At 37.3% G+C, this 26,915-nt stretch overlaps 1 protein-coding gene across 9 annotated transcripts in view; it reads right to left on the bottom strand.

Annotated features, from left to right (window-relative positions):
- BCAS3 (BCAS3 microtubule associated cell migration factor) overlaps nt 1-26,915 on the bottom strand; it is a 508,191-nt gene that overhangs the window by 132,986 nt on the left and 348,290 nt on the right. The window contains exon 24 of one of the 9 annotated variants that reach the window (XM_016143371.2): nt 542-14,808. The exons of the other annotated variants lie outside the window; for them this stretch is intronic. Coding sequence (XP_015998857.1) covers nt 14,648-14,808 — 161 coding nt within the window. The 3' untranslated portion in view covers nt 542-14,647. Of the gene's footprint in view, nt 1-541; nt 14,809-26,915 lie in introns of those variants that run through there. 9 annotated transcript variants of the gene reach the window in all.

Here is a 26,915-nt window from a genome sequence, read left to right as displayed (position 1 = left end):
AACATATGTATGTATTTATTGAGCACCAGGCATGTGTATACTTAACAGAAATAGTAATATTGGCCCCTGTTAACCAAGCACTCAGCTATGTGCTGGTCACTGTGCTATAATGCAATATTTTATTTAATCTTCCACAATCTCATGAGTAGGATGTAATTCTCATTAGAACTTTCATTTTATAAACGAGGAAGCTGAGGCAGAGGGAGGTAAATCTACTTGTTGCAGTTAGTAATGTGGTTAGCTTAAAACTCTAGGGTTTATACTCTTTACCATTACATTTCTCCCACAGGCCATATTCTTGTGGTTTTTCATTTATATTCTGTAGAACTCCTGCAGTTTTCTTTATTCGGTGCCTTGCACTAGACCCCAAACACAGGCACTTCTACTAAAGCCTTTTCTTATGATCTTAATTGGTGTAACAGTCCCCAAAGTGGAGTAGCAGCAGCCACTGTAAGGAGCCTGGGTATAAGAAACAAAGGCTTAGGCCTTCCCGGGAATGGTTTCTGAATGTGTCCCAGAGGTAGAGTGGCTTTTTTTTTTCCTTCCAACCTTGATAATCAGATCTATCCCTTAATAGCTAAAGTCATGCCTCTGCTGGTGACAAGAAGTTAAGAATCTTGAATCTCTGAAGGGCAGATGATAACCTAGTACTATCAGTTTGGTTAGGGAAGAGAAGGCTGTGAAATGGCTTTAAGTGTCTGATAGGAGAATTTTCTCGGAAGGCCTGAAAAAAACTGTGGAGGGTGATAATGATAAAAACCAATTCTAAGTAGGTAGAGTCTGAAGTGAAGGCAGTCTCTCTGGCATTAGAAGGAAGTATTCTTAGGTCTCCTTTAAAAAGAGCCAGGCAAACTACTGTTTTCCTATGTCCCCAAGGAGGGAAATTGATGGAGAGAAAACATTCTAGTAGCTGATGTCTGCATTGACACCTCTGAATGCTGGGATTTTTCTATGGACTATGTCTCTGAATGGAACACGAACATACTTTCCTCAGGATTAGACTAAGTTCCTGCATCATGCAAAAAACTTTATTCTGTTGGCCACCATTTTTTTCCATCCATTCTTACCACCATTCTCTGTGGGGCGACCCGATGACCATGGGCACAGATATCAAGAACTGCCTTTGGCACCACAGCTGGGAGGTCAGTGTAATGTCATTTCCACCCCCTCCTCCACCTCATTTCACTGCCTCATTGTCTTAATAAAGAGAATTCTATGAAGAGTGGATATCCATTCCCTTTCATCCTGAGATTTGAGGTTTTGAGTTACTAGTTGGGAGTTCAGTCTCTTTGCTGCATCTGAAGATCAAGTAATGGACCCAAAGCAGATGAAGCAGCATGAATTCACCGTGCTTTAACTCTTGAGACATATTTCATAATAGTAGAGAAAATCCCAGTAATCACGAAATCGTCAAACGCTACCTTCACGTGTGGAAAAGTGCTTTCCGTTTCTGTGTGCCTCTCAGCCATTAACTAAAACTCTAAAATGTGGGAAAGCTAGAAAACATGGGTTCTGGGTATGGCATTCTCCAAATAGATGCTTGTGACTCCACCACATGAGGACACTTTACTTTTAACGACATACCAGGAATTTTCTGGGAAAGGTTCTGGGAATGGCAAACTTATTCCTGGTTAGACCCTCTCTCTAGCCCTACCCCCTACAACATGTCTTGTTTTTCCTGCCCCCAACAGGATGGGAAGAAAATGTCCTTAGGAGACCTTTCCTTTTTTATATTACACAATCTCATCTCTGGAATTCAAGTCCTAGTACTGCTCAGCCCAAATAAGAAGTGCTTGTCACCAGGAAGGCGGCCATCTAAACAAGCAGCAGCTGGATGAGAAAAAGAGGGCACGTCAGCCCACAGCAGCAGAGAGGGTTTCTCACGGCAGCTATTTGCAACCCTCCAAGGAGCTTCAGAGGCTGCCCATTAAAACCCTGTTAAAACACTTCTGATGTTGTCAGCAGCGGAGAGCTGAAATAGCACAGTGATCGCCGAGATGCTATCTGCCTCAAGCAATTCAGTGGTACTGTCAATACTATGAGCAAGAAGGTACAAGATAAGCAACAACCTAATTTCTACATCAAAATTTCATGAACTCCCTGGGGTGGCAGCATTAGTAATGTGGGAGCATAGACACCAAACCAATGGACCACCTTGGGGAGAGAAAGACCTTAGTTGAGGTCTGGCCCCAAAGTCCTGAACCTGCACACTACTCAACTCTCGATACTCTCTAGGAAATGTCTCCAGAAAGGAACTGCTAGAATGTTCCTCTCCAGGGCACTACTGGGCACCAGTGGAGGCATGATGTTTTGGTATAAGGCTTCTTTCTCAGAGGGTGTATGTTTGGAAGAGAACTTACCCCACCAACCTCTACCCACCTTTATCCCCCATGAGGAAAGCCAAATTTTATTGAAAAAGCTACAGAGCCTATTTGATTTCATACTTCTCTGCTGTTTCTGATTTCCTGTGAAAATATTAGTTACAGACACCAGAATCCTAATTCTTTCCCTTCCGTGGTCAGCAAACAGAAAGAAGATATAAGTTTTTGGATTCAAGTCACAAACAATAGATTATGTAGGTTAATTCTAATGTTTGAGAAGCACAGATCCTTCTGTCATGCCACTTAGTAGCTCTTTCTTTTGGGTTCTCTATATCTAACAGAGGGATAAGTGGGTGATGTCCAAACTGGTATTTTTGAGGTTGAAATGAGCACTGCTGATAATTAAACTGGCGCAAGTGAAAACAGCACCTGGGCAAATAGGACCTATAGTTAACCTAGCTATCTCCCCGTCCTCACAGCAAATTAAGACCTGAAAAGTCACGTGATGAACAAGGAATGAATAAGTGGCTATTTCCTCACAGAACTAACAGCAGAATGGAATGGAGATGCTCAGCCCACCAGATGGTTGCCTCGTTTGCCTAACAACAAACACTAGGCTGTTTGGACCAAAGTGATCATGCAGACAACTGTGTCAAGTAGGCCCTGACTCCTTAGAGCAGGGGTCCCCAACCTCCCGGGACCAAGGACTAGTCTGTGGCCTGTTAAGAACTGGGCCGCACAGCAGGATGTAAGCGGTAGGGCTTGTGAGCGAAGCTTCATTTGTATTTGCAGCCGCTCCCCAGTGCTAGCATCACTGCCTCAGCTCCTCCTCAGATCATCGGGCATTAGACTCTCAAAGGAGGACCCGTCCCCCGGTGCCAAAAAGGTTGGGGACTGTTGCCTTAGAGAAAGGAGGCATTAACAAAGTAATTACCATGCAGATAATAGATGCAACTATCCATTGCAACTTTACATGCAGGGTTCTAGGACAGCTAGCAACACGTTTCCATGAAATCTACCTGAAGCCAAGAGCATGCTGGTGAGATGCTATAGGGCAGACAGAATGGGGTCTGGGCATTATCCACTTTAGTAGGAGAGATGAGATGAATATAAGGTAATCCCACAAACTAAGAATTTGGGCTACAGTCTTTCAGCTAGGAAAAGGAGTATTCCTTAACCTTTAGAATGTGCCTAATGACTGTGATAATGGGCTCACAGTAGCCTAGGGATGGAGCAGTGAGATGAGAACCACAGACTGAGAAAAGTCAGTGCAGCCAGCTCCATGAGGAACGAGGAATGAGGCGCTCGATTTAATTTCTCACAGTCCAACAGTTAGCAATTTTTCCTTTAACCATCTCAGTTCTCCTTGTTTCGGGTGGATTAAGATCATAATAGCATAGGTTGTAAGCATAGCGATATTAAAGGAAGAAGTACTTGAAGAAGATCAAATAATCTCAAGAATTATTTGCTGTTAAGTAACCAGTCCACCTAAATTAGCAGTGGTCAAATATAGTAGTGTTCGTTTAAAAGCATAAAGGCCTCTTAGAAGAGCAATAAATTCAGAAACCAAGGCTACCATGGAGGAAATTCTGATACTTTTCTTGTGTCGTTTATTTTGTGCCTGGCATTAGGATTTTTTTAAAAGGTATTTTGAGGATGGGAAGGCTTAGAGGAGTTGGGGCAAAGCAGTATGAGACATTACATGATCAAGAAAAATATTTCTGAAGCAAATTGGCAAGTCAGAGGAATCTGCCTAATGATATCAGGTCTGGAATTTGGGATAAAAATAAAAACTTTGGAGTGTTTCATAGTTCTTGGTAACATGCCTTTCACTTATTTGTCCATTCACTAGTTCCAAATAACCATGACAGGAAAAAACCGTCTCTGCTCTTAGTTCCTGTTTATCCTTTTTTCGAGAAAGGTTTCCTATAATTTACATTACTAGGGCAAACCAAACTAAGCCACAGTGATTGCTGGGTCACAATATGCTTTCCAAATGCTTCTAAACCATTGTAAGGACTGGAAATCATCCAGGTGGGAAAAGAATCTATTCTTTTCAGGAATCCAGATTTTTCACTTTCGTAATAGGCAGAGGATACTTTAAAACTATTGCTAAGTTTAAACTATACATGGTGGGCAAACTAGTTTGCAGACTGAGGACCTGGAATTTAGATAAAGGAAAACCTTCATGAGGGTTCTCAGACTCACTGTGAACAAATGTACCTTTCTGTGTCTTGGTGGAACAGGGTATTCGAAAATTATCTCACTTCATATAAAATCAACAAATATTTACTGAATTGCCTAGTTCATAGGTATGATGACATACGCTATAATCCTAAATGTGTTTTAATTTGGTATCTCCTTTCTGAACATTTTTTTTTTTAACTTTAAACTTATTTTTTGGGTAAAGCCAAGTCTGAAAGGAAAAAGCTTCCTCCTTCTACACCTTGTACACTTGAGTTAAGGCAAATCTGACAAAATAGTGACATCAATCCCAATAGTAGCATTTCCTGTTGTAAATAAACACATATTGACACCACCCTAAATCCATGTGTCTCAGGACATGCTCAATTTCTGGACGCCCCGTGATGAGCTAAGGAATCTCTCTCCTAGTATAGAGTTTAACTGTAGGCAATGGGAACAACGCTGCCCCTCCAAATGAAGGGAAATCAGAGAGATTAAGATAGAAAGAAATATATAGAGTCAGTGAAATATTCAGTAAAATGTTCTGAAATATAAGAGCTCTCCCACTAGGGGAACCAACCTATACATATTTTTTAGAATATATTAGAAAAGTGGATCTATATATTATATTCTGAAATGCAAAGAGATCCAACTAAGAGGTTTTCAAATGTGACTATACCCCAGAATCGTCTGGGAAGTTTGAAAAATATGGATGCCTTCACTCCAACGTCACCCGCTCTGAGTGTGTCCTGGATATAGGGATTTTTAAAAGGTTCCCAAGAAATTCTAATGCGAAGCCAAGGTTAAGAACTACCATGCCAAGATTTGCTGGTGTTCACATCTAGTGGAGCCTAGATATCATGAACTGAGGGCTTAGCAAACTAAAGAGGTAAATGTGAAAAGATGGAAATCAGGAGAGGTTAATGTTAACTTCTACATTTCTTTTAATTGTAACAATTTTAATTTGAGCCCAAGTAACTTTAAAAATATATAAAAATATGTTCCTCTGTATTTCAGAGTAAGAACCACTGGTTCCCACTCTGTGCGGGCAGAGCATTACATGCAAGTGTCTAAAAATTCATTCAAATGTCTGCATTTCTCAAGTGTTTTATCAGAATTACTGACTAGAGGGAATCTAGAGGGGAGGTCAGGAATCATCTAGCTTAGATGCTTCATCAAATAGAAAGCTCTGGAATAGAGAAGTGAAATTAGTAACAGAGACAAGTAAAAACCCAGATCTCCAGATTCCGCATCCAGAGCAAGGAGAATCAGCTCAGCACTATGATGAGAGTGACTCCCAAAGATTCTCTCTAACCAACAGGTCTCAAAAGAGATTTGTTTTCCTCTCAAAAGAGTGAAAGCACTAGACATAGATGAAATGTATCCTTGTCCTCCACTCTCAAGAAGCTAGCAACCTGAACTGAAAATAATTAGATCAAGCCAAGGAGTAGATTAAGAAAAACTATAATAGGCAATATGTGAAATTAATCCTGGTTAGTTATATTTCCTGTTTATCTGCTCCAACTATCAAAAGAGATCCTGATTATTTACTTAAATTTTATCTAGTGAGTGTAAGAGACATGAAGACTGTATTTCTTCTTCTCAGAGGGTAAGCCTGTACATTAAATATCTGCACGTGGTAAGTTTTCTGAGATGAAAATAACAACAAACTTGTGATTACTAGATACATCTGTATGGCACATTCATAGCCAGAAGGTATCTGTTTGAATAGTTAGCTTTCAGTATTTTCCAGGAAAGCCCCTGTTAATTCTAAGGAGTAGTTCCATCAAAATATCCCTATAGTTGGAATGAGCTTTGAAACTAGCCATCCTGTGAGGGTCTCTAGCCCACTGTTAAATCAAGCAATCCCTTGCTGCCATCATTCTCTTGCCTTTTACATTAGGAGGGATTTGACTGCCAGAATTCCTTACCCATCCCTTTGGGGACTTAATTTTCTATATTATCCCTCCCTCTGATTCCATTAGAAATAGAGAAATTAAATTTTTTCCTCCAAGGATGACATCTTTAAAAAGTATATTTTTACAAATACCTTAAGATATTTGAGGAATTGAAAAAAAATATGTTAGTAACTCTAGGAAAACACTTTTCATCAAGTACACTCATATGAGAAATTGTTCTTCGCACTCTAAATATAAATTTATGATTTGTAAATAACGAAGCTAAGAGTGCTCGTGAAATAACAGGAAAACAAACTCATTCATTTAAATGAAGGATTTTGTTTACAGAAGTTACATTGCCACAGATATGTTATCATTGACTATACTGGTTAGCTAGGGTTCAGTTAACCGAAATAAATCATCTTTGTTATCCAAAAAAGTGAAAGATAACAGTTGTGGCTGACAGGGAAAAAATTGACTTAGCAGGGTTTGGTACTTTTTGTGAACTAATAATAGTTATAATATGGCAATGAAAAATACAGCTCGAACATAATCGTTTCTATTTTATTCAGGTTCCTAGGAGAATAAGACAACCAAAATGAATAAAAATTAAAGAAAAATGTAAAAGAAATAATTCTCTAGAAAAAGTTAAAATGTCAAATCATAGTTTTAATAAAAAGAAATAGTGAGTCTGTTTTGAATATGAAATCAATTTGATCAAGAAAGCAACAGAGACAATTTCTTTATCACTGCTTAAAAAAAAATGCCGATAAGACAATTAAAGTTCAGGAAGAGAGATAAGCTACAATGTAGAGGAGTGGTAAAAGGAGAGGATTCTTCCAGGAACTTGAAGTAAGGTGGTTATTGTACTAGTTTTGCTTCGGATTTCCTGCAAACTAAACAAATAGTAAAATTCTCTTCCTGCCTTTACTTTTCTGACATGGAAAAATTTATGGATAACAATTAAACAAGGAAAGAAAACTAGCACCTATTTACACGCTGAACAGTTTGTTAGGTTCTGGGGAATACAGGGAAAGTGTGACATGGGTCCTGCCTCGACGAAGTTAACTAACTGGTTAGGATTCAATTCTAAAACATAAAAGCATTTGCACACAATATAATAAAATAAGTATTAACTAAATAAGGGATAAACTCTCAGGAAAGGCTTTTGGAAGGAGGGACCAGAAGGTTATATAGATAGAGGCAAAATTTCCCAACGGAGTCAATAGAAACAATGCTAAAAAAAAAAAAAAAAAAAAATGCTATTGCCCCAAAATGGGACATCCACAATGGCCACTTCATTTTATAGTGTGATTTCCAAGAGAACCTAAGAAATAAAAATTGGAGCCTAATAATTGCCTTGGGTCTAATAATTGCCTTGGTTACAATTAAAGCTGGTGTAATCTAACTGCCTAAAACAAGGCAAAAATGAAGGTATCTTCGCTAACTCCACTGATTTGATTATACACATGTACTTATATTTCATATATGTAGATCCTATGTTTATATATTTATTTATATAAATATTATTTTACCACATATTCAGCTAATATATAAAAATAAAGTGTGTGTACATGTATATTAAAACTTTATTCCACGCCTTGCCTTTTGCTTAGATAGCAGATTTTAGCTATTTAGCTCTTTGAAGGTATAGACAAATTCTTTGCTATAGACAAAGAATTTTGGGGTTTATTACATGTATCATCTTATTTTAAAACTATTTGTGCTTCAAAAGAGGATGTCCTTCCTATGGAATGGATCTCTTTACAGGTATGCTTTTCGTACATGGGACATGGTTAGTCTTTAAAGAGCAACGAGTTGAGGATATAAATTTGTCAAGTCTGGAATATTCCTACTGAGTTTTACAAATGACAGAAAACAATAGTGTACCAGTTCTTTCTAACATTAGCTGCTTTGTTCCTCCTCACAGCCTTACAGAAAAGGTTATTTGCAACTCTTCACATCCTTACAAAATATTCAGATTCTTCAATGAAATGAGGTTCCCACATTGTGGATACACCCACACAGCAAACTGCAACAGTGAATGAAACAGATTATAGTCAGATCTTTGACAATCTTAACTTTATGCTAAGGCACTGTTCTGGTGGGCAGCTTTCCCTCCAAATCTATGCCTGAAAAATTTTACCCAGTAAACACACTCTAGACTTTCAGAGGAGCTGTTGAGTGGTGATTTGAGTCATAACATTTCATGTGTGGGAATAGACTGCTATAAGTACAATGATGGTTCCTGGGCTGAAATGCCAGAAGCATTTTTTTTTCTTTTTTTTTCTTTTTATGGAGAAACGACCTGGATGCAAAGAAAAGATCCTGAGTCTAATGATGCATAATTCCTACTAGACCAATGCACATCTGCAAAACCAACCTCAGGAGAGCCTGCCTACCCTATGCGGCCACCTCTGCTGCTCTGGATTGCATTCCTTTCAGCCAACGGCTCTTACATGGAGCAACACTCACTTTAAATCAGCTTTCAAACAGCTATTCATCCAAGGGAGGCCAACTCAAAAGGGCTCAAATTGGGCAGCTAAGAAATCTGCAGCTAGAGACATGATGAAAGAGGTCAGAAGGGACCCAGTGGGAGGGTGGCTCTCGAAGAGGCAGGAAAGTGTCTTGGATGTTTAAATCCTTGTTTGAAAAATTTTCCAGGATGCAAATAGTCAGTAAAGAAGTACAACCACTTGGTGGCCAACTGGGCTATCATATGAACCAACCAGAGCATCATTCCTGATTACAGAGGGGAAAAGTAAAGGGGAACTGGTTCCAGCAATTTTTTGTGGAGAACTTTAATGAAATGAGAATACTTCATTCACCCGCCCCATCCTAAAGCCTTTCCATCTTTCCTCCACCCAGGGGCCAGAACCCTGGCTCAGAGAAAGCTGTGGGCAGCAAGGACTCTTGCTTACTTCCATCCTTTCTGCGGGTGTGGGTCAAGTGTGGCCTGAGATAAATTGGAGAGAGAATTCTTTCAGTCCTGCTGAATGAAGCTCACACATTCCTTCATTTCCTCATGACAACCCACACCTACCTGCAAAAAAGAAAATGCCCGTGAAAAGTGAATTCCCTGTTTCTTTCGCAGCACTCCTGACTGCAAGGTGGGATAGTGTATTAGTGGCTGAAAAAGTCCCTTCCCTTTCACTCCTCATTCATTGTTGTAACTTACTTTATGATCCTATTGAACAGCTACCCTTGAAATTGCCTCTGTCAAGTTCTTCCTTATTATTACCACCATACAAAGAGAATTCTACAGTTAGCATCTGCTCACAGAATAATTTCTGTAACAGGTCCTAAATCAGAATTTAGTGAATCTGAGGCTTTCACTGATATTATGTTACTCCTGGCCACTAGGTATGAATCAGGGAAGAAAGTCAGACCCCTTACTTCTTAATGCCGGCCCTATCTTTCAAGACTTGACTCCAATATTCACTGAATCTCACTTAATAAACTGTAAAAGTAAATTTCTAAATGGTCCCAAAGGAAGCCTTTAGAGTTAAAAAGCCACTCTACCACAAAAACTATACATTTCACGGTTGTATACGATCAAATCCACCAGGCGACTTCACCTCTCAGGCGGTGAATTACCCCTCTTCTTGATGGGGTGACAGTAACGTCCATGGCAATGTTATCACCATGTATCAGGTCAGGAGGTGCCAATATTCCTCATAAAATACACACTAATTTTAATCTTCCTCATACTTCTCTGCAACTGGTGGAATCAACTCCCAAACCTGGTGAATTTCATGTCTGATTAAAGCATTCTCCAGACCCTCCTGCCCAGGCAGAAGACTGGACCCCAATCACCTGGGTTACTACTGTTCAGCTTCTTTCAGAAGCGGCAGCAGCAGCTCTCCTACAGAATGGTCCAGGGAAGCCACCTAAAAGGGTGGGCGATCTTCGTAAATGGACAGGAAACAGAAAAGACGAATACCGGGCAGATGACAGATCCCTTAACTGGCCTTCAAGATACGAGCTGTTCTATTAAACATAGGGCCATTATGCTGGCCGGCCATCCACTTTAAACCCCAGAGTGATTAAAATGCTGGCAGGAAATGAAAGCTCTCTATTGAAGGTCCTTCCCTGAGGTCCTAATTTCAAACCAAATTTTACAGCACCACACAGGAACAAAGGAAGCCCAGTCTTCCAAGTCTTCTTTTTGTCACTTTGGACAAAGACACCCCCTCATACTCTTCAAAGAACAATGGCCTCTGTAGAGCCACAGCCACGCCAAGAATGGGCTCAAACCATACAGAAACACATTTTAAAAATACATTTTACACTGCCCTTGACATTTCGGATAAATAGAAACCACTCCACTGAAATTCCAAATATTTCATCCTTTCCCTCCTCCCTTTGCCTTTATAATGAGAATTTTCCTATTCTCTCAATCTACTTGATCTTTGACATTTTGGCCCCTGTGAATGGAGGGCACAGTAGAGTAGCCAAATAAATTAATTATTTAGATAATTGCATTTTATTAAAATAATCACTGTAACTGAGACAATCACATGACTTTCACCAACAGAAGACAATGAGGATGCCTACAAATCTTTTGCAATTGAAACATCTCTAGAGCCATTCCCGTCCCTACTAGCAAGCCAGGGAAAACACGTTATCAGAACTGGGTTTCTTTTTCTTCACTAGCCGTTGTTTCGGGGTGGCCCTTTTTTTTTTTTTCCGCCCTTCTTCTCCTTCAGCAAAAACAGCTTTTATGTTTTTACTGAACCACTTCAGATTCACTCTTCCACACAGTGGATGTTTACTCGGATTTGGCAGGCTGAGAACAGCTGGTTGTTTCCTAACGAATGGAACATGAGACCATATGTTTCAACATTTAAGCAATTTTGAACCAGAGGTATAATTCTGAGTGTCCTTTGTTGAAACTGTACATTAAATACCCAAAGGATCTGGGCTATACAAGAGATACAGCCCCCCCCCCCTTTTTAGCACTTTCCCTTAGCAACAAAACCACTCCACACCACTTATATCATAGACTTGTACCACAAGTTTGCAGAGAGCACTGGTGAGCTGATGACGGTTCTGCTTTGGGGGCAGCTGTATTTTAAACAGGAAAAGACAGCTAAGCAGACTTTTTCCTTCTAATTCTGTTTGGGAACAAAATGTGTCTGAGGTCCTCTCTGGGGACCATCAATAACATGGGTACCTGCTTTCGTCACAGAAGCACGGATCTAATAGATTTATAAAAGAAGAGTCTCTGATGTTAGCATTCAGGATGACCATGGGCTTTGTTTCACCCTCTTCCTTTTTAGAACATAAGCTGAGCTCATGAGATTCAAGTTAAACTCAAGCTGAGGACAAGAAATGTCCCGGACAGAACAACTTTTCAGGAAACTTACTATCTCAGCTCTCTAACGAAACCATCACGTTTATTTGGTACTTTAATATCAATCACTAACAATGTTCAAAAACGAAACTATGGATATAAAGTCGTGCTGGGTCAGAGCATTAACAAGGTGTTAGAAGAGCATCAAGAAGAAAATTCCCTTGTTCCTGGAAAAAGAGGGCTTGGCTTTAGGGGAAAAAAAAGTCAAATAATTGTAAGCAGACAACACAATAACTAAATACCAAGCCCAGGGAAGTAGAATAGGAAGCCATCAGCCTCCAGGAAGTCTGAGAGTCCATGAAACCTCCCCATCTCAAATTTAGATCTGAAATAGTACATGGAAGTCAATTTTTTTTATAGGCTGTTTTCTAAAATATTAGGGGAGTCATTTATTAAGCTATAATAGGTAAGGGATAAAAGTATAGGTAAACACAAGATATTCGTACCCTAGATTCAGAAAGGAGTTCTTTGAACTCGTTTTTGAGTTCCTAAATGTCCCGGTCTTTATAAGTTTCTGCATATGTGGCTGGAAGAGGACTTTAAAAACAGCTCCATTTATCATCAATACTGTATACTTTAAAGATACAAAGATAAAGCTAAAGAAGCAACCAATATTACCTAAGTGTTTTTCTTCCCCCTATCTAGGTTCTTATATGAAAGTAAGATTAATAATACTAACAAAAATGTTCTTTTTCTGATTCCAATACAATGATTTAATGCAATGATCTTACGGATAATTTTACAAAGCCACTGTTTTCAGCCATGTTACTAATAAGATCTTAGCAAAACCAAAAACATCATCTGTCCCCACTACTTCTCACCAAACAAGACACAAATATATATATATATACACATTATTTCAGTCTTAGTTTAAATCTCACAACTCCAAGAAAACTTTGAAAAATGGACGCTCTGCCAGCTCAATCTCCTTGAGCCACATGACAGAGCAGGTTTTCTACACTTCCAGGTCCTGGGGCTACATAGGGATTGGTTGGGGCAGGGATGGGGGGAGAGGGCAGTTAGAGCCATGCTTTCAAGATGCTACTCAGTGCACAAGGAAATATATACAAAGATGTCCACTGCAGCTTTGTTTGCAAAAGCAAAAATTCTTAAGCTGCCTCCATAGGGAAGCAGTTAAATAAATTGTAATATCTCCATACAATGGAATGCTATTTGGAAAGAGCTTGATGATGAGGAGCAAAGGCTGAGGAGCCACTGTATCTTGGTGTGAACCCAGCCATGGCTTTTACTGTCTTTGTAACCTTGGATGTGTTTGTAACTTCCCTTTAATTCAGTTTCCTCATCTATCAATACCTATATCCTCGAGTTATGGTGAAGAGTCAATGAATTAATAAACATCTGTCTCTAGAAATATTATCATTATTAATATGCAGACAGCAAAAAGAATAAGGTAGATCTCTACCTATGCTATACGCAGACAGGAAGACGATATCTATCACATAAACGGGTGAGAGAAAAACACAGCCTGCAGAGCAGAAGGTACAGTATGAGGATGGGGTAGGAAAATCTGAATTTCTGTTCTTTTCCTCACGTGGCAGATAAAAGTTTAGGGAAGCTTTCTGCTACTTTTGGCATACTGCAAGAGTTTATGTGCAGAAAACGCGGAAAAAGTGCTAAGAATATTACCGCATCTTCAAATAAAGAGATGTTTGAAAAACGTACTCCTTTTGTCGCTTACATGTTAGTTGTTACCCTGATACCTCTGTTCTTGCAAAACAAAATTATTTTGGCACTACATAGAATTCTTCAAATTAATAAAAACGACTGGACAGAATCAAAGTGAAAACTGGTACATTCATAGCAGAAAACCTCCCCACATTTTTCTAAAACAAAAATGTAGTTTTAGTTAATATTACAGTCATTCATGGTGCCACAAAAGAATTAGCACTATAGACATACAAACCAAGATAAAATATGATGTTATTTATCAAGAAACAATAAAGAAAGTTATTCTCGCTACTCAAGAATCATCTAGACAGCTCTGATTCAGAGTATGTGGAACACTGGACACGATGCGCAAAGAATGCCCCAGGACGCCCTAGTCACACTCCAGTGTATACGTCAAGGGGTACAACATCACAAAAGTTAATGTGTCAATTTTAGGCCAAAAAAATCAAAGGTACAGTTTAAGTTACTCTTTCAAAGGTGATGATTTCATTGTGTTACGCTTTTGCCAAGATTATGGCTTACCCCTACACATCTTGAATTGTGCAGGAGTCACTGATTCCTTCATTCATTCATTCGCTCAACATTTATTAAGTACCTGAGCATAAGGCTTTCTTTCTGATTGTGTTTGCCTTAAATTCTGCTCCTGAAACAGTTCACACTCTAAGGATACAAAGACTATTCATCTAATTAAGTACTTGAGGAAAATTAGGTACACTCCACAGGTCCTACAAAGTATAGGCAACTTTATTTAGGTGGAAAAATTATATATTCATTAATTTTAAAGGCCAGGCAATGTAAGAAAATCAGACAAGTTTAAATTAGCCATTTTAAGGCTAACCAGAGTGGGAAAAACACGCTGGGCAAGGGCCTAGAGAACACAAAAAAAGAGTATTCTCTGACGAGTAGCCCTTTCCCCTGCCCCCTTTCCTCTAGACCAATGGCAGGGTTAGAAGGCACTATAGCATGTGGTAGCAATCACAAAGACCAATTTGTTCTGAGCATGTCAAGGTCAATGACATTATGGCTGAGGAGATGGTCTTGAGCACTGGAAGTCTGCAATAGTTCCTGAATGTCACACAAGATCACCTATGGTGTTTGTTTGCCATTTCCTTCATACTAGCTCTCTTAACAGCTATCTTTCCTGTAGACTTAGAAATATACAGAAATGGAAATACCTCATTCTGGTGGTCTTCTGTTGGTCAACAAATAAATGCTATTGATGTTGACAGTGTGGGAGGCCCACCAGGAAGTCCAGCTGGATTTGTTGAAATAAAACAATTTTTCCTTTCTAAAACACATTTTATCAGGAAACTGGTCTCTGGCTGTATCCAATTTAAGATATACTCTGTCTGTTCTGGCTCTAGAAGACAGAAAAGGAGGAAAGAAATAATACCTGTTTGTTTTTTTCTTTCGGTTTCAACCTTTTTTTGACAGGTAGAAAAGAGAAAAATAATACTTTTTGTATTTCCCAGAGAAGTTCTACAGAAAGTCAATTTTCTATAAGAAAGTCTCCATTTTAAAAGTGGGCTAGGAAAATGAACTTATAAAGGGAGTCCACTGCATATTTGTCGGAACTTGCTACTTAATTTTCTTAGTGTGAACCAAAAGTTAGTCTTTGGTTTCAGATGCAATTGGACTTTGTAACTTTTTATTCCATTATTCTTTAATTTTCCTTCAAGTTATTCTTGATGTTTAATAAGTTCCAAGGCATTTTTTTTCATTCTCAGCCAATATAAAGATTTAACAATACAATGGGAATTAGATTTAAAGAAAAAAGCTGTGGCGCGGTTTTCAAAGGTAATGATATTCTAGAAATATTTAATGTAAGGACCATGAACTTTGTTTTTAAGAAAGTTACAATGATGAAGCAACAACAAATTTTGTTATTTTTAACATGGATATTTTAGTTTAAAAAGATTCCACTCAGTGTTTCCCAAATTCAGTGTTTCACATAATAGTCAGTCTAATATGAATGTGGGAAAAAAAGACAAATCCAAACATAGAATATTATTTTCAAAAAATAGTGAACTAAATGTAAAGGTCCAGTAAAATGTGATATCTAGATTTTTCTGAACTCGTTCACATGACCTTCATTCTATTTATGGAAATGCAGCAATTCCCATTTGAATATAGAGCAATACCTTGTAGGAGAATTTGGTTGAGCACAAATAAACTTGGGGAAAGTGTTGACTTAAAAATAAAACACTGAAAGAGGAGGGAGGGGTTTTTTCCCCCACTCTGTGAAAATTTCCGGAAAAGTTGTAAACAAAGGCAGGTTTGGCTCCGACGCTGAGCGATTCTGGTGAGCTGAGGAGGATGAAGAGTATATCAAACCTCCCAGAGTGAGGAAATGTTTGTAAAACAGTTAGTAAATCACAGGCGGCCAAGGTCACCATGCTGAACAACCCGACGGACACGCAGCCAAAACCCCAGCTGTGAAAGAAGGGAGCCGGACACTGTTCACAGCTTGAACCCCATTTGAATGATCTCTTGGTTCCACTCTCTGCCCTTTCCCCTCTGTCACTTCAGAGCTCTGACGGCTGGGTGTTTAATTAGCTCTGGGCCACGGGGCAGTGCTGACCATTCTCTACGAGTGCCAAGGTGAGGACACTGGGACACTGAAAACGTTCTCTGCAGAGTGATACTGATTGAGCCTTTGGTCCTAAGGACACAGCCGAAAGTTACAGCTGGAAAGAAAAAGTCACACTCAACCTGGGGCAGCAGGGGGCTAGTTTATAAAGATGAACAGGAGGCAAAATATGTCGCTGGAAGTTTCCATGGATTTTGAAATATCTTTTCTAGCCCTTTTGATCACTATTCTCCTTAACTATTCTATGACACATCTGTTAATTATTCTTTTTGTGATCTTTCACAGATGACAATATGGAAACTGTTAAGTTCTTCATAAACTCTCTCTTTTGTGCCCCAGTGTCCCCCAAAAGTCAGGAAGGAGAAAAAGAAAATAAAATAAAAAATAGTAATGAAGAACTGCTAAGGAAGAGACAGAGAAGACACACTCTAGAAAGCTCTTCTCAGCCACTCCAGCCAGGTTCTTCCTGACTGGATTTATGTTTAGTTCTCTACATTAATCTTTATGCTTCAAAACTATTTTCTAAAACCACATATTCTTTCTCTACACCAAACTCAATCTGCCTACACAGAAAATGTTACTATGCACTTAAACTATGGTATGAGTAAAGAACAATTATTAATGGCTTGAAAATGTTCTTAAAAGGAGAAATACAGTAATAGATGAAAATGGTTATTTTTCAAATACTGCATTAAAAAAAGGTGGAACAGACAAAAGCATATACTCGCTGATTACAACCATCAGTGACCACAGACAGATAGTAAGGTGCTTACAAAACAAACAAACGAACGAACAAACAAACAAACAAAAGGAAAGAAAGAAGGAAAGAAAAAGAAAGAAGTCTTAAAATTGTAAGAAAAACTCTTCCTTTTTAGAACTAGGAGGTACAAAAACAATTTTCTTTTAAAGAGCACAGGCATTAGCAAACTTCTCTAGCAATCATACATAATTTAATATGAGCCTCGACTCATAACAGAGGACTAAGACCACCGTAGTCACAATGCTGATACTATAAATATAAACTTACTTAGGGGAAAATGCAGTACCTTGATTACCTAAATGGAAACAGGACAGATATATGAGTCAGCTTCAGTACTGAAAAGCTACTGACTTAGTGTAAGTTATTCAGGCTGTTTATTTCTACCAGTGAGGCATTACTTTTATTCTTTTTGAATACTCAGACCATGTGAAACAACATTAGATGTGCTTTTGAGTTGTTTTTCTCGGTTGGCATTGAGTCAGACACAGTATTAGCTCATCTCTCACACTTTTGTCTTAATGACAGGCCAGTGGTGATGCCATATAATTCTCAGCTTTGCTTTGTAAAAAATTAACTTGGGCCTATCCAAAGATCAAACAAGATTTTGGGCCCAGTGCATTCTTACTCTAACTGATGGAGTAATCAGCCCAGGCAGCTAAGAACAGAAAAACAAAGACAATCAGAAGGAAAGTCAACTCTCTGTTAAGAGCTCTGGTTAATGCTTTGAGTGATGCTTCAAGAAAAGCGTGGGACTTTGGAGCCAGATCTGGGATCAAATCCACCTTATTAGCTGTGTTAGACTGGTCAAGTCATTTCAGATATCATCAGATATCATCTGTAAAATGGGGATAAAAATCACTATCTACTAGGAGTGTTGACAGAACTAAATGTGATACTTCTGAAAGTACCTGGAATGGCATCTGATACATAAAAAGTATTCAAAAATGTTAGCTTCCTTTCCCCTACCTCTCTCCACATTTCACTGGAGAATACAGACGAGACTCTTTTTTTGGAATGAACATTAAACATACTTCACAAAGGAAGCCACACCCATTCTCTCTCACCATTAACCACAACTTGGGCAAATCCTTTGAGGCTTTGGGTCTCACTTCCTCTAGCACCACATATGTTAAAGTCTAAGTCAAAAGGACTTAAGCCTCACAGAAGAAAGGATACCCCCCCCCCAAAATAAATGGACTTGACTCAAACTTGGGATAGTTAGCTATTTAAACATGTTGCTCACAGCTCATGTTCTCAGCTTGAGAAATTCCTCTTGGATCCTTTCTCTGGTGGCAATGGATGATTTCCACATTACGTTCTTTGCCCCCTTGTTCAGCTGGCAAGTCAGATAAAATAAAAATAAATCCAGAACACACACACACACACACACACACACACACACACACACACACACATTTCAGTGCTATTGTGAGTCAGACAAGTAGGTGATTAATATGGGATGGAAGTTTGATTATCATTCACAGATCTCGTAATTTTAATAGGACTAAAAGACAACTGGATAATGACCTATAATTTTTTATCCTTTGTCCTTTTTTGCTCTGTCTGGTGAATGGGTAAATAGGGCTTTCTGAATAAGAATCAAAGAGAAATATCTGTCCTGCAGAAAATGGCTCAGAGTTTCTAATTTGGCTTTAAAATCCTATGTGAGGTTTTTGGGGTTCCCCCCCCCCTCTTTCTAATAGGGATATTCTTGGGCTGAGGTCAGTGGGAAGAGGTATCCCATCAAAAAAGTATATTTTCCAATTCTATTTGGAATTTCAGTACTTGGCTATTAGGCTCAGAGAACTTTCTTTGTTTAGAGAATTAAAAATTTAGTCTAACCATATCTGGCTCTATGGGTGTGGCAAAGGAATAAAACCCAAATATGGGCTGAAATGGAAGCAAGAAAATAGCAAAAAGAGATTAACATAATGAGAGAGCCAGCTAGTCAACCAAACAGCTGAAGATATCATACTACCACCCTAGCTGAGAATCAAAAGAAATCTGCACCACTTCTAAAGCCTCTCCAATAGGAACGGGTGGCTGTAAAGGATCAGGATCCAGAAGGCAACTATTCCATACCAGCTCTGCTATTTATTTTCTATCTGGCCTTGGGCAAGCAGACCTTTTCTGAAGCTCGGGGTCTCTCTACTGTGAAATGAAGATAATCTCACTCTCACTAAGATGACATGGCTATAAAATGATAAATATGATGATGCTTTGTCAAGTGCCATATGAACGTTAGTTGTCGCTATGATCAAAATTAGCATACTGACCAGCTGGACAAAAATAATAAGCTAACCAACTAATTGTATTAATCCATTTCTTATTCACTGAAACCACTTGGACTCCCTCTGAAGTTTCAAGTAAGTTGTGTCCTAAATAAAACTTTTATCACTATGTCAACAGTAAATTCTAAGTTGTGTTTTTGTTTTTGTTTTTTAAGAGAGAATAAGAAATGAAGGGGCTCTGCTTCAAACTGGCTTAGACATGCTGTAGTTAGTTTTGTGAAAATTTTCCCAAGCATGTTTCTATTTAAAATCATCTTTTTGCACTATTCTGGAAGAGAGGGTAACTCTTATCTCATCCAAAATTGGTGTTTCCAATTTCCTTACATAACAAGGCTTGAATGTTGTGGAGGAAGTAGGCAAAAACTAAGGAACCAAGAAAGATCAAAAAGCAAGAGACCTATAACCTGGAAGGTTAAGAGGTTATGACCCTAAGACCCTAAAGTAAGGTGGAAGTCTAGAAAGATGTTTTCAGGTACTTTTAAGCAGCTAACTTTACATGGCTTTTTGAAAAAGGATAGAGATAGGATCTATTGCTTAGAACAACATTACTGGCATTAATATACTTAGATCATAGGGATCCCATAAGAATTGACCTGTCATTGTTTGAGAAAGGAGCTATAGTATTAGTAATTCGTTACTCTTAATATTCATTGTTTAAAATCAAATCGGTCCACCTTGAAAATATTTATTTTGACTTGTTTCTCCTAGCTATCATCCTGGTCTTAAACTTTTGAGAAAGCACAGGCAAGCCATAAACGAGAAGGAAAAGTACGCATGATTTGATAACCACACTGAACCACCTAAAGAATGGTGTCCATCACATCTTAAATTTGGGTGTGATAGGTACTATTTGCCTTCAAACTAAGAGAGGAAAGTTGTGGTCAGTCTAATGCCAAAGTGCCATTAATGTAACACCACATGCTGGTTTCCTCCATTTTTCTTATGTTTGGTAAGAAAGTAGCTGCAGCCTACTTTCTAATGTTTGGTAAGAAAGTAGTGGCAGTGTAGAGAGAAAAGAGTAAAGCTGACTGATGTCATCTACATTCTATACAATAGAACAGATGTAAACATGTGTATTATGTGGTTGTACGTAGTATACAAATGGCTAAAAGAGAGAGAAGAAATGGAAGGAAGAAATATTTTCCTGGTATATCCCTGGCCAAACATAATATATTGTGGGTTGAGAAAGTTTTAAGAAAAATAAAAATAAGATACAAAGCTGCTCTGATTAAATTTGGGAAGGACGGTCTCTACTAAAGACTTTTTTTTTTTTTACTAAGAATTATTAGAGAAATATATTTGTTTCAGTTAATATTATTACTAATCAGAGTACGGTAAAATATATTAAAAGTCTTTGGAGCTTGTAAACATATATTAAAGACATTAGTCATAAGGGAAGAATCAGTGATTTCTAAGTATCATTATCTTAAAAGCTTTAGAAACATGCACCTTCCAAACTTCCAATTATGTTAAACTAATCTGCATCAATCTAAGGAAACATTTAGACTTTCAGAGTCAGGAAATTAAACGACTAGTTCTGAAATTCTGAGCATACCTCTAAGCCTCTGACTTGCTTTTATACTTAATGTTTGTAGATAAATGTTAAGAAAATGTTTGAGACAAATTGAACAATATATTCAAACCAAATAGATTAACCAAAAGTGTGTGTACAGAAACAAAAACAAACAAACAAAAAAAACAAACAAAAAACAAAAAACAAAAAACCCAGCCAGGTAACAGAATAGAAGATTATAGGAATAGCAATGACAACTTGTTAAAAACACCCTTGCCATATTTGCACTCTCCTGCAAAACCTAACTGATCTATTATGTAAATTAAGGTAATAAAAAGCACCTCCCTACCCCCCCAAAATTAGTATAAAATAGTTGTAGGTATTATAGAAGAAAACATTTAAATAAGTGAATGATTTCAAAATCAGCATTTCCCGCATTTGGAAACAGCTAACACATAATCTAGAAACCATCAGAATATCTAATAAATGTTGATGCTTGAGTGACACTTGCTGTGATACAATAGGGTCACAGAACAAAGTAAAGTTGGAATTAAGTACAATTTTATATAGTAAATCTGGGTATATCTGGGATCAGCAGGTAGCACTGATAAGTTCAGTCTCCTGCAGGTCTTTATCCAGTTTGTATCCAGTTTGGTTTAGTGCTATTCCCCCACAGCACAGGGTTCTCTGTAGGTATGTAGCTGGAAGATGCATACTTGATTAGGGGTCCACAGCATCCACTAGCTGCACCTTGTACCATTGTAATTTCCTTTACTAAGATGGGAAGAGATATCAGAGGTGATCACTAAAGTTCCTTCTAGTTATGACATTCTATGAGGAAAGCTAAAATGTGTTTCAGGCAGATCATTATAAGAAAGAAAATGCATTATTTAACTTCTGTGTCATACCCCTACATACTTAAAGACAATGTCTCAATTTTGGCAAAAGACCCTAATCTATGTTTCTTTAAGGATTCCAGTCTCATGAGCTCATCCTACACCTAAAAAAAAAAAAAAAAAAAAAAAAAAAGTTTTCATTATGCAAGCATTCCCTTAAGCAAATATGAGGCTGGAGAGGAGTAAAGTGCTGCTTGCCATTCAATTTGGCTTCAGCTGAACTTTCCATTATTAGGAGGAGGCGGCACATTTCTAAATAATGAGAACAAATTTTTTGTCATCGTTGTGGTGCCTTTTATTTCACTGTCACTCTGGAAGAGTTTGAAAGTCATATACGCTCCACCTTTGCCTCTCATTGCATCAACAGGTTTTAAAAATAATACTTTGTCTCATGGAATGCAACCTTAAGATGAACTCAGGAAAATGGTATTCGTTATTGTGTTGGATATATTAGATGTGCAATAACGATGTATTATAAAGTAAATCAAATTACAAAAATGAACCTTATCCCTTGGATAAGGTTCTGGGAGTGAGCCAACATCACAATTATTATCTTCTCTAGCATTGAATGTTCTATATAAGTGTTTGGAAGATGTAAACAGGACATAAATCCGAGATCGGTTCTTCTATCTGTCTACAAATAACCATGACATTATATATAAACTATAGTTTAGAGCATATATGCTTTCTGTTGAAGCAGTTAAGAAGTGTATTAGACACTATTATAAACAGAAAAAAACGGAGCGTGAATACCGATAAATGGAAGCCTTCCGTCTTGGAAAGTCTTCACTGATTTGATTAAGTTAGGTGAAAAACAGAGCAGTCATGCTTGTAGCCTTTCTTCCTTTTCCCTTTCCTCTCCTCTTTTCATTTCTAATGCTAATCGGAAGTCTATGTGGAGCAGCCTGGCTAGCCCCAGACTAACCTCCCCATCTGGAAGAGGACTAACCAGCCTTGGGGCTACTTCCAACCCTTCCCAGCTGTTAGGTTGGGGTTTTTTGTTTTTGTGGGCTTGAGAAAGCATATTTATATAAATGATTGCCATATCCTTTGCCAGCTGTTGACCCTGCTCTTGTCCCGGTTGGGGCATGGTTTTCATTTTTAGCGGCCACAGACTGGAACTGACCCTGACAGAGTTAGCACGCTATGCAAACAGCTTTACGCGTTATTGCTGTGACAGTTCAGACAATGGACACACAGTGTAATCCAAGGGACCGGTGTTTCCCTTTGGGCAAATGTCACAGAATCCAGAGCTGGAAGTATCAGTTGAAAAAATAAATTCTGAGATTCTCTGTGTTATAGAATAGCTTCTCTTTAGTAATTCAGAAAGCAGTGTTTTCAGCTGGGGTCAGATCGAGAATTTATCAGCAGCAACAAATGAGTTTTTCGCTTGCACATACATGAACCTGAAAATTTCTCTAGGTAGATCTGCAGAGGCAATTGTCTCTATAGTTATATAAGAGGTGTAAAGAAGCAATATTTTCAGTTTTAAAATTATGTGCATTGCCTCTGATGTTAATATCCATAAACAAAAAAATTTAATCTGTGTATCCTAACAGGACAAAAAGAGAAAAAATTATTTTGGCCTTTTGATCATTACTATAGCGTAGCAATAAACATTCCTGGGGATCCAATCAGATCAGTTCTTATGCTCATTACAGATCAGAGTAAATCTATGTTTAATCTGTGGATAACTGTATTCACAGTAAACTAGGGAGTTTAGAAATAGTCTTAGGGAGAGAACAGTTAGGGGAGGGGACACACAGGGATGGTAGGAATAATTCATAAGAACAATTTAAACTGGATGGCCAATATTTCAACTGCAGTTATATAGCAATAAGAGAATAAATAGAGAATTTCTCCAACTTTATAAACTGTATTAAGTCCTTCCATCTGTAAGCACAAATGGCATAGGTGAAGAATAAAAAAATGTAATTAAAAAGGAAATTGACCTAAATTTTAAAGTGATACACCTACCAAAACTGAAGATTTATAATATTTGATAGTTTACAGGGTCATTCAGTCATTGCAACAGATTATTATTTAGAGTCCAATTGTAAAGGGAAAGTAGCAAGATAGCTCGTCAAAAATAAGTCCTGTATTAGGTTCTGTCCTTCTTTCTTCAAGCCTGCAGGCTGGCTGGCTATGGCAGATGGAGACTGCCATACATGGCTGTAATTAAAATGTGAACCCCATCTTAGAAGTCAGAATAGAATAGTTGACAAATAGGGAAGCTGGGAGATGGAAAAAGAAAATATTTCCTGACACAGGCATTTTCAGGCTTTGAAAAACAATCCAAAAGAAAATTTAGCCCATGAATTTAACCGTCACATACTTAGTATCTTCTAAAAATCCTCAGAAGCTTGAGGTCTGGAATTGCTTTAAAGGCAGCTCAGAATTTCAATCAGCTTTAGCACAATGAAAATTTCAAGTGCAGGGGGAATTAACTGATGGGATCTTTGAAGCGTCTACGAACTCTGATTAACTAATGACAAAATCTGTGACCTTACAAGGTAATATTTTCTTTCTCTGACGCAAATGTATTTGTAATAATGAGGAGAAGAAAATGAAGTCATTTGTTGCTTATAGCAGATTCTGACTGAAAATTTTATACTATCAGTATAAGCTAATGGCACAATTTCCAGACATATTTTTTTGTAAGCAGAATATAATTAGATTTTAAAATATTCAATAGTATATCTTCTGTCTTTTATATGTATTTCGATTCTTGATATAGTGGGGCTTATTTCTACCATCTTATTTTGTATGATCTGTTCTTCTGTACCTTCTATGATACTGATAGTTTTCTATAATTCTTTTTTCACTATATATGTTTAGAAGCTATAGACTGTATTTCTATTAATGTTTTATCCTTAATTTTTATCATGCTACATGTAGCTATAAGTTTCCCTAGGTTACTAAAATATCACAATATTTGTCCTAAATATGCTTTGATTGCCATTAAATATCCCATATTTTCCTCGACATTGTCTGGGGTTTTAATTCCATACAAATAAATTATAACATGAAAGATACTTTTATATAATTAGTATAACATTCAAAGTTAATTATCAACATAATTCTATGTCTTGTACATCACTCTTTCCCACTGCATCCACATTTATGTGATAAAGTACATCTTTAAAGGACTTTTTTTATTCAGCAAGAGAAGGCAGTGGGAAACTCTTACTGAAAGTATTGAATGATCATTTTAGCTGGGTATAGAATAGTAACTTAAGAATTACTTTTGTTTGGTTCTTTGCTGTATTATTTTATTGTATTCTGGCACAATGTAACCAAATAGAAGTCCATTGTCTAATTTTCATATCTATGTAGGTAATGTCTTTTCTCTCTGCTAGTTTTTGAAAAATCAAGAGCTTTAATTTTACTATAAAGTACATAGATATGAATATATATATATATATATTCTTCTCAATACTCAAGTTATACTTTTAATCTGAGGACTAACTCTCTTCAATTATGGAAAATGCTTAGTTCTTAATATGTGAACATCACTTCTTAGTCATCTTCTCCAAGGGTTTCTAAACTCCTTGTTTCTTAACTACTCTTTCACATTTTCATCTCTCTATGCTGCTTTCTGAGAAAGACTGTTCAAAAAATAGCCTAAAATTCTACTGAGTTTTAAAATTTCAATGTCATCTTATTGCTAATATTTTGAAGTGATTCTTTTCCATAGCCACTTGTTCTTGTTTTATTTAATTTTTGCTGACTTTTGTTTTATAATTTGTTTCATAAAGCCATTCTTTTACCCTTTCAAGGATCTGAAATACAAAGTTGTTTTTTTTAAAAGACTGTTCTATTATTTTCCTTTCATTTGCAAGAATATATATCTTATTTGCTGACTTTATTGTCTGTGTTTCTTGGTAATAATGTATTATTTTATTTTCTGAAATACAAAGTTGTTTTTTTAAAAGACTGTTCTATTATTTTCCTTTCATTTGCAAGAATCTATATCTTATTTGCTGACTTTATTGTCCGTGTTTCTTGGTAATAACGTATTATTTTATTTTATGGATTTTGACGTTTCATTTGTAAGTTCATCTTAAGTGAGAGTTACAGTGAATTCTTTTCACTTTCTCTATTAGTGCACCACTCCCTGTCTTCTAGTTTAATGGTTGCCACCATGAAACCCCTAAAACTCCAATAGAAAAGCTAGTTTTATATTGCACAATTAGGGGATCCAACCCTTGGTAATACTGGGGAAAATCCAAATCAGACAATGAGTCAGTGCATAGCTTAGGTCCATCCCTAAGGTTGTCTTTGTCCTCCTACCTCCCCAGGCATGCAGTTTCAAATAGGTCATAGGCTCTTGGTAGCATCAGCATCAACTTTAATTAGTGTCGTTTTGAAGATACAATTTGGCCCCAAATGGAGCATTCTGCAGAAGCCTAACTCTCAGGCACTTGAACCATCTTTCAGACACTAACATCCATAGTCTCTACCTCTTGGCCCCTTGCATTTCTGTTCTAATTTTGGTCCATGGAGATGTTTGTCTCATTTTTGAGCTTTGCCACATCTCCTAAATTTTCTTTTCTGTTTTTTTTTCCTTTTATTTTTCCAGTTTTTCATCAAGGTATAAGGCTTATAACATTACCTTAACTGAAAGAGTTCCCCCAACCAACTTGTTAGTGGTCTCTAAGTTATTCACCTTTTGGTTTTCCTCTAAGCCAAAAGGGACTTACTTTCATTATGTTACAGATACTTACATATGCAGGCCATGCTGAAAAGTTCTTATGCTCAAAAGATTACCTATAATTTATAATTATAATTGTAATTACTTGTTTATATTCTTAATTATGCAAGTAATGAGTGAAAACACTCAAATTAAAACATATTCTAAGTGATGAACAAATAAAAAATATTTAACATTAAAAAATGCAAATTTAGAGCTAAAGACATCACTTTTGCATATTGGGTTGGCAAACAGCTAGAGTTAAGAGAAAGAGAGTTAAGAGAGTAAAGAGAAATCATTCTCTTACACTTATATGGCAGTGCAAACCCAATAATCCGTTTGAAAAGTGATTTGGCTAATATGCATCAAAAGTCTTAATAGAACACATACTCAGCGGAATAGTAATTCTATCTCTAGAAATTTATCCTGAGGAAATAATAACATAAATGTACCAAATGTACAAGGAATTGTTTATAAAAGCAAAAACCAAACCAACAATAGCAAAACAAACAAAAGCAAAGGAACAAACAAGATATTCATTAACATGAGACTGGTTAAATAAATTACAGAATAATACACAGTCACTTAAAAATACACCCATATCCACAGGAGAGAGGTGAAGAGTTATACCAAAATCTTAACTCTGGAAGTATGTTAATGGTTGAGCTATATCTTCTTCTTTATAGTTATGGTATTGAAATTTATTTCTATAGGACTATGTATG

The sequence above is a fragment of the Rousettus aegyptiacus genome, unplaced genomic scaffold (assembly GCF_014176215.1).
Source record: "Rousettus aegyptiacus isolate mRouAeg1 unplaced genomic scaffold, mRouAeg1.p scaffold_m13_p_6, whole genome shotgun sequence".
In the NCBI taxonomy this organism is placed as follows: Eukaryota; Metazoa; Chordata; class Mammalia; order Chiroptera; family Pteropodidae; genus Rousettus; species Rousettus aegyptiacus.
The sequence above is the reverse complement of the archived record's forward strand: the minus strand, read 5'-3'. Positions and strand labels throughout refer to the sequence as shown.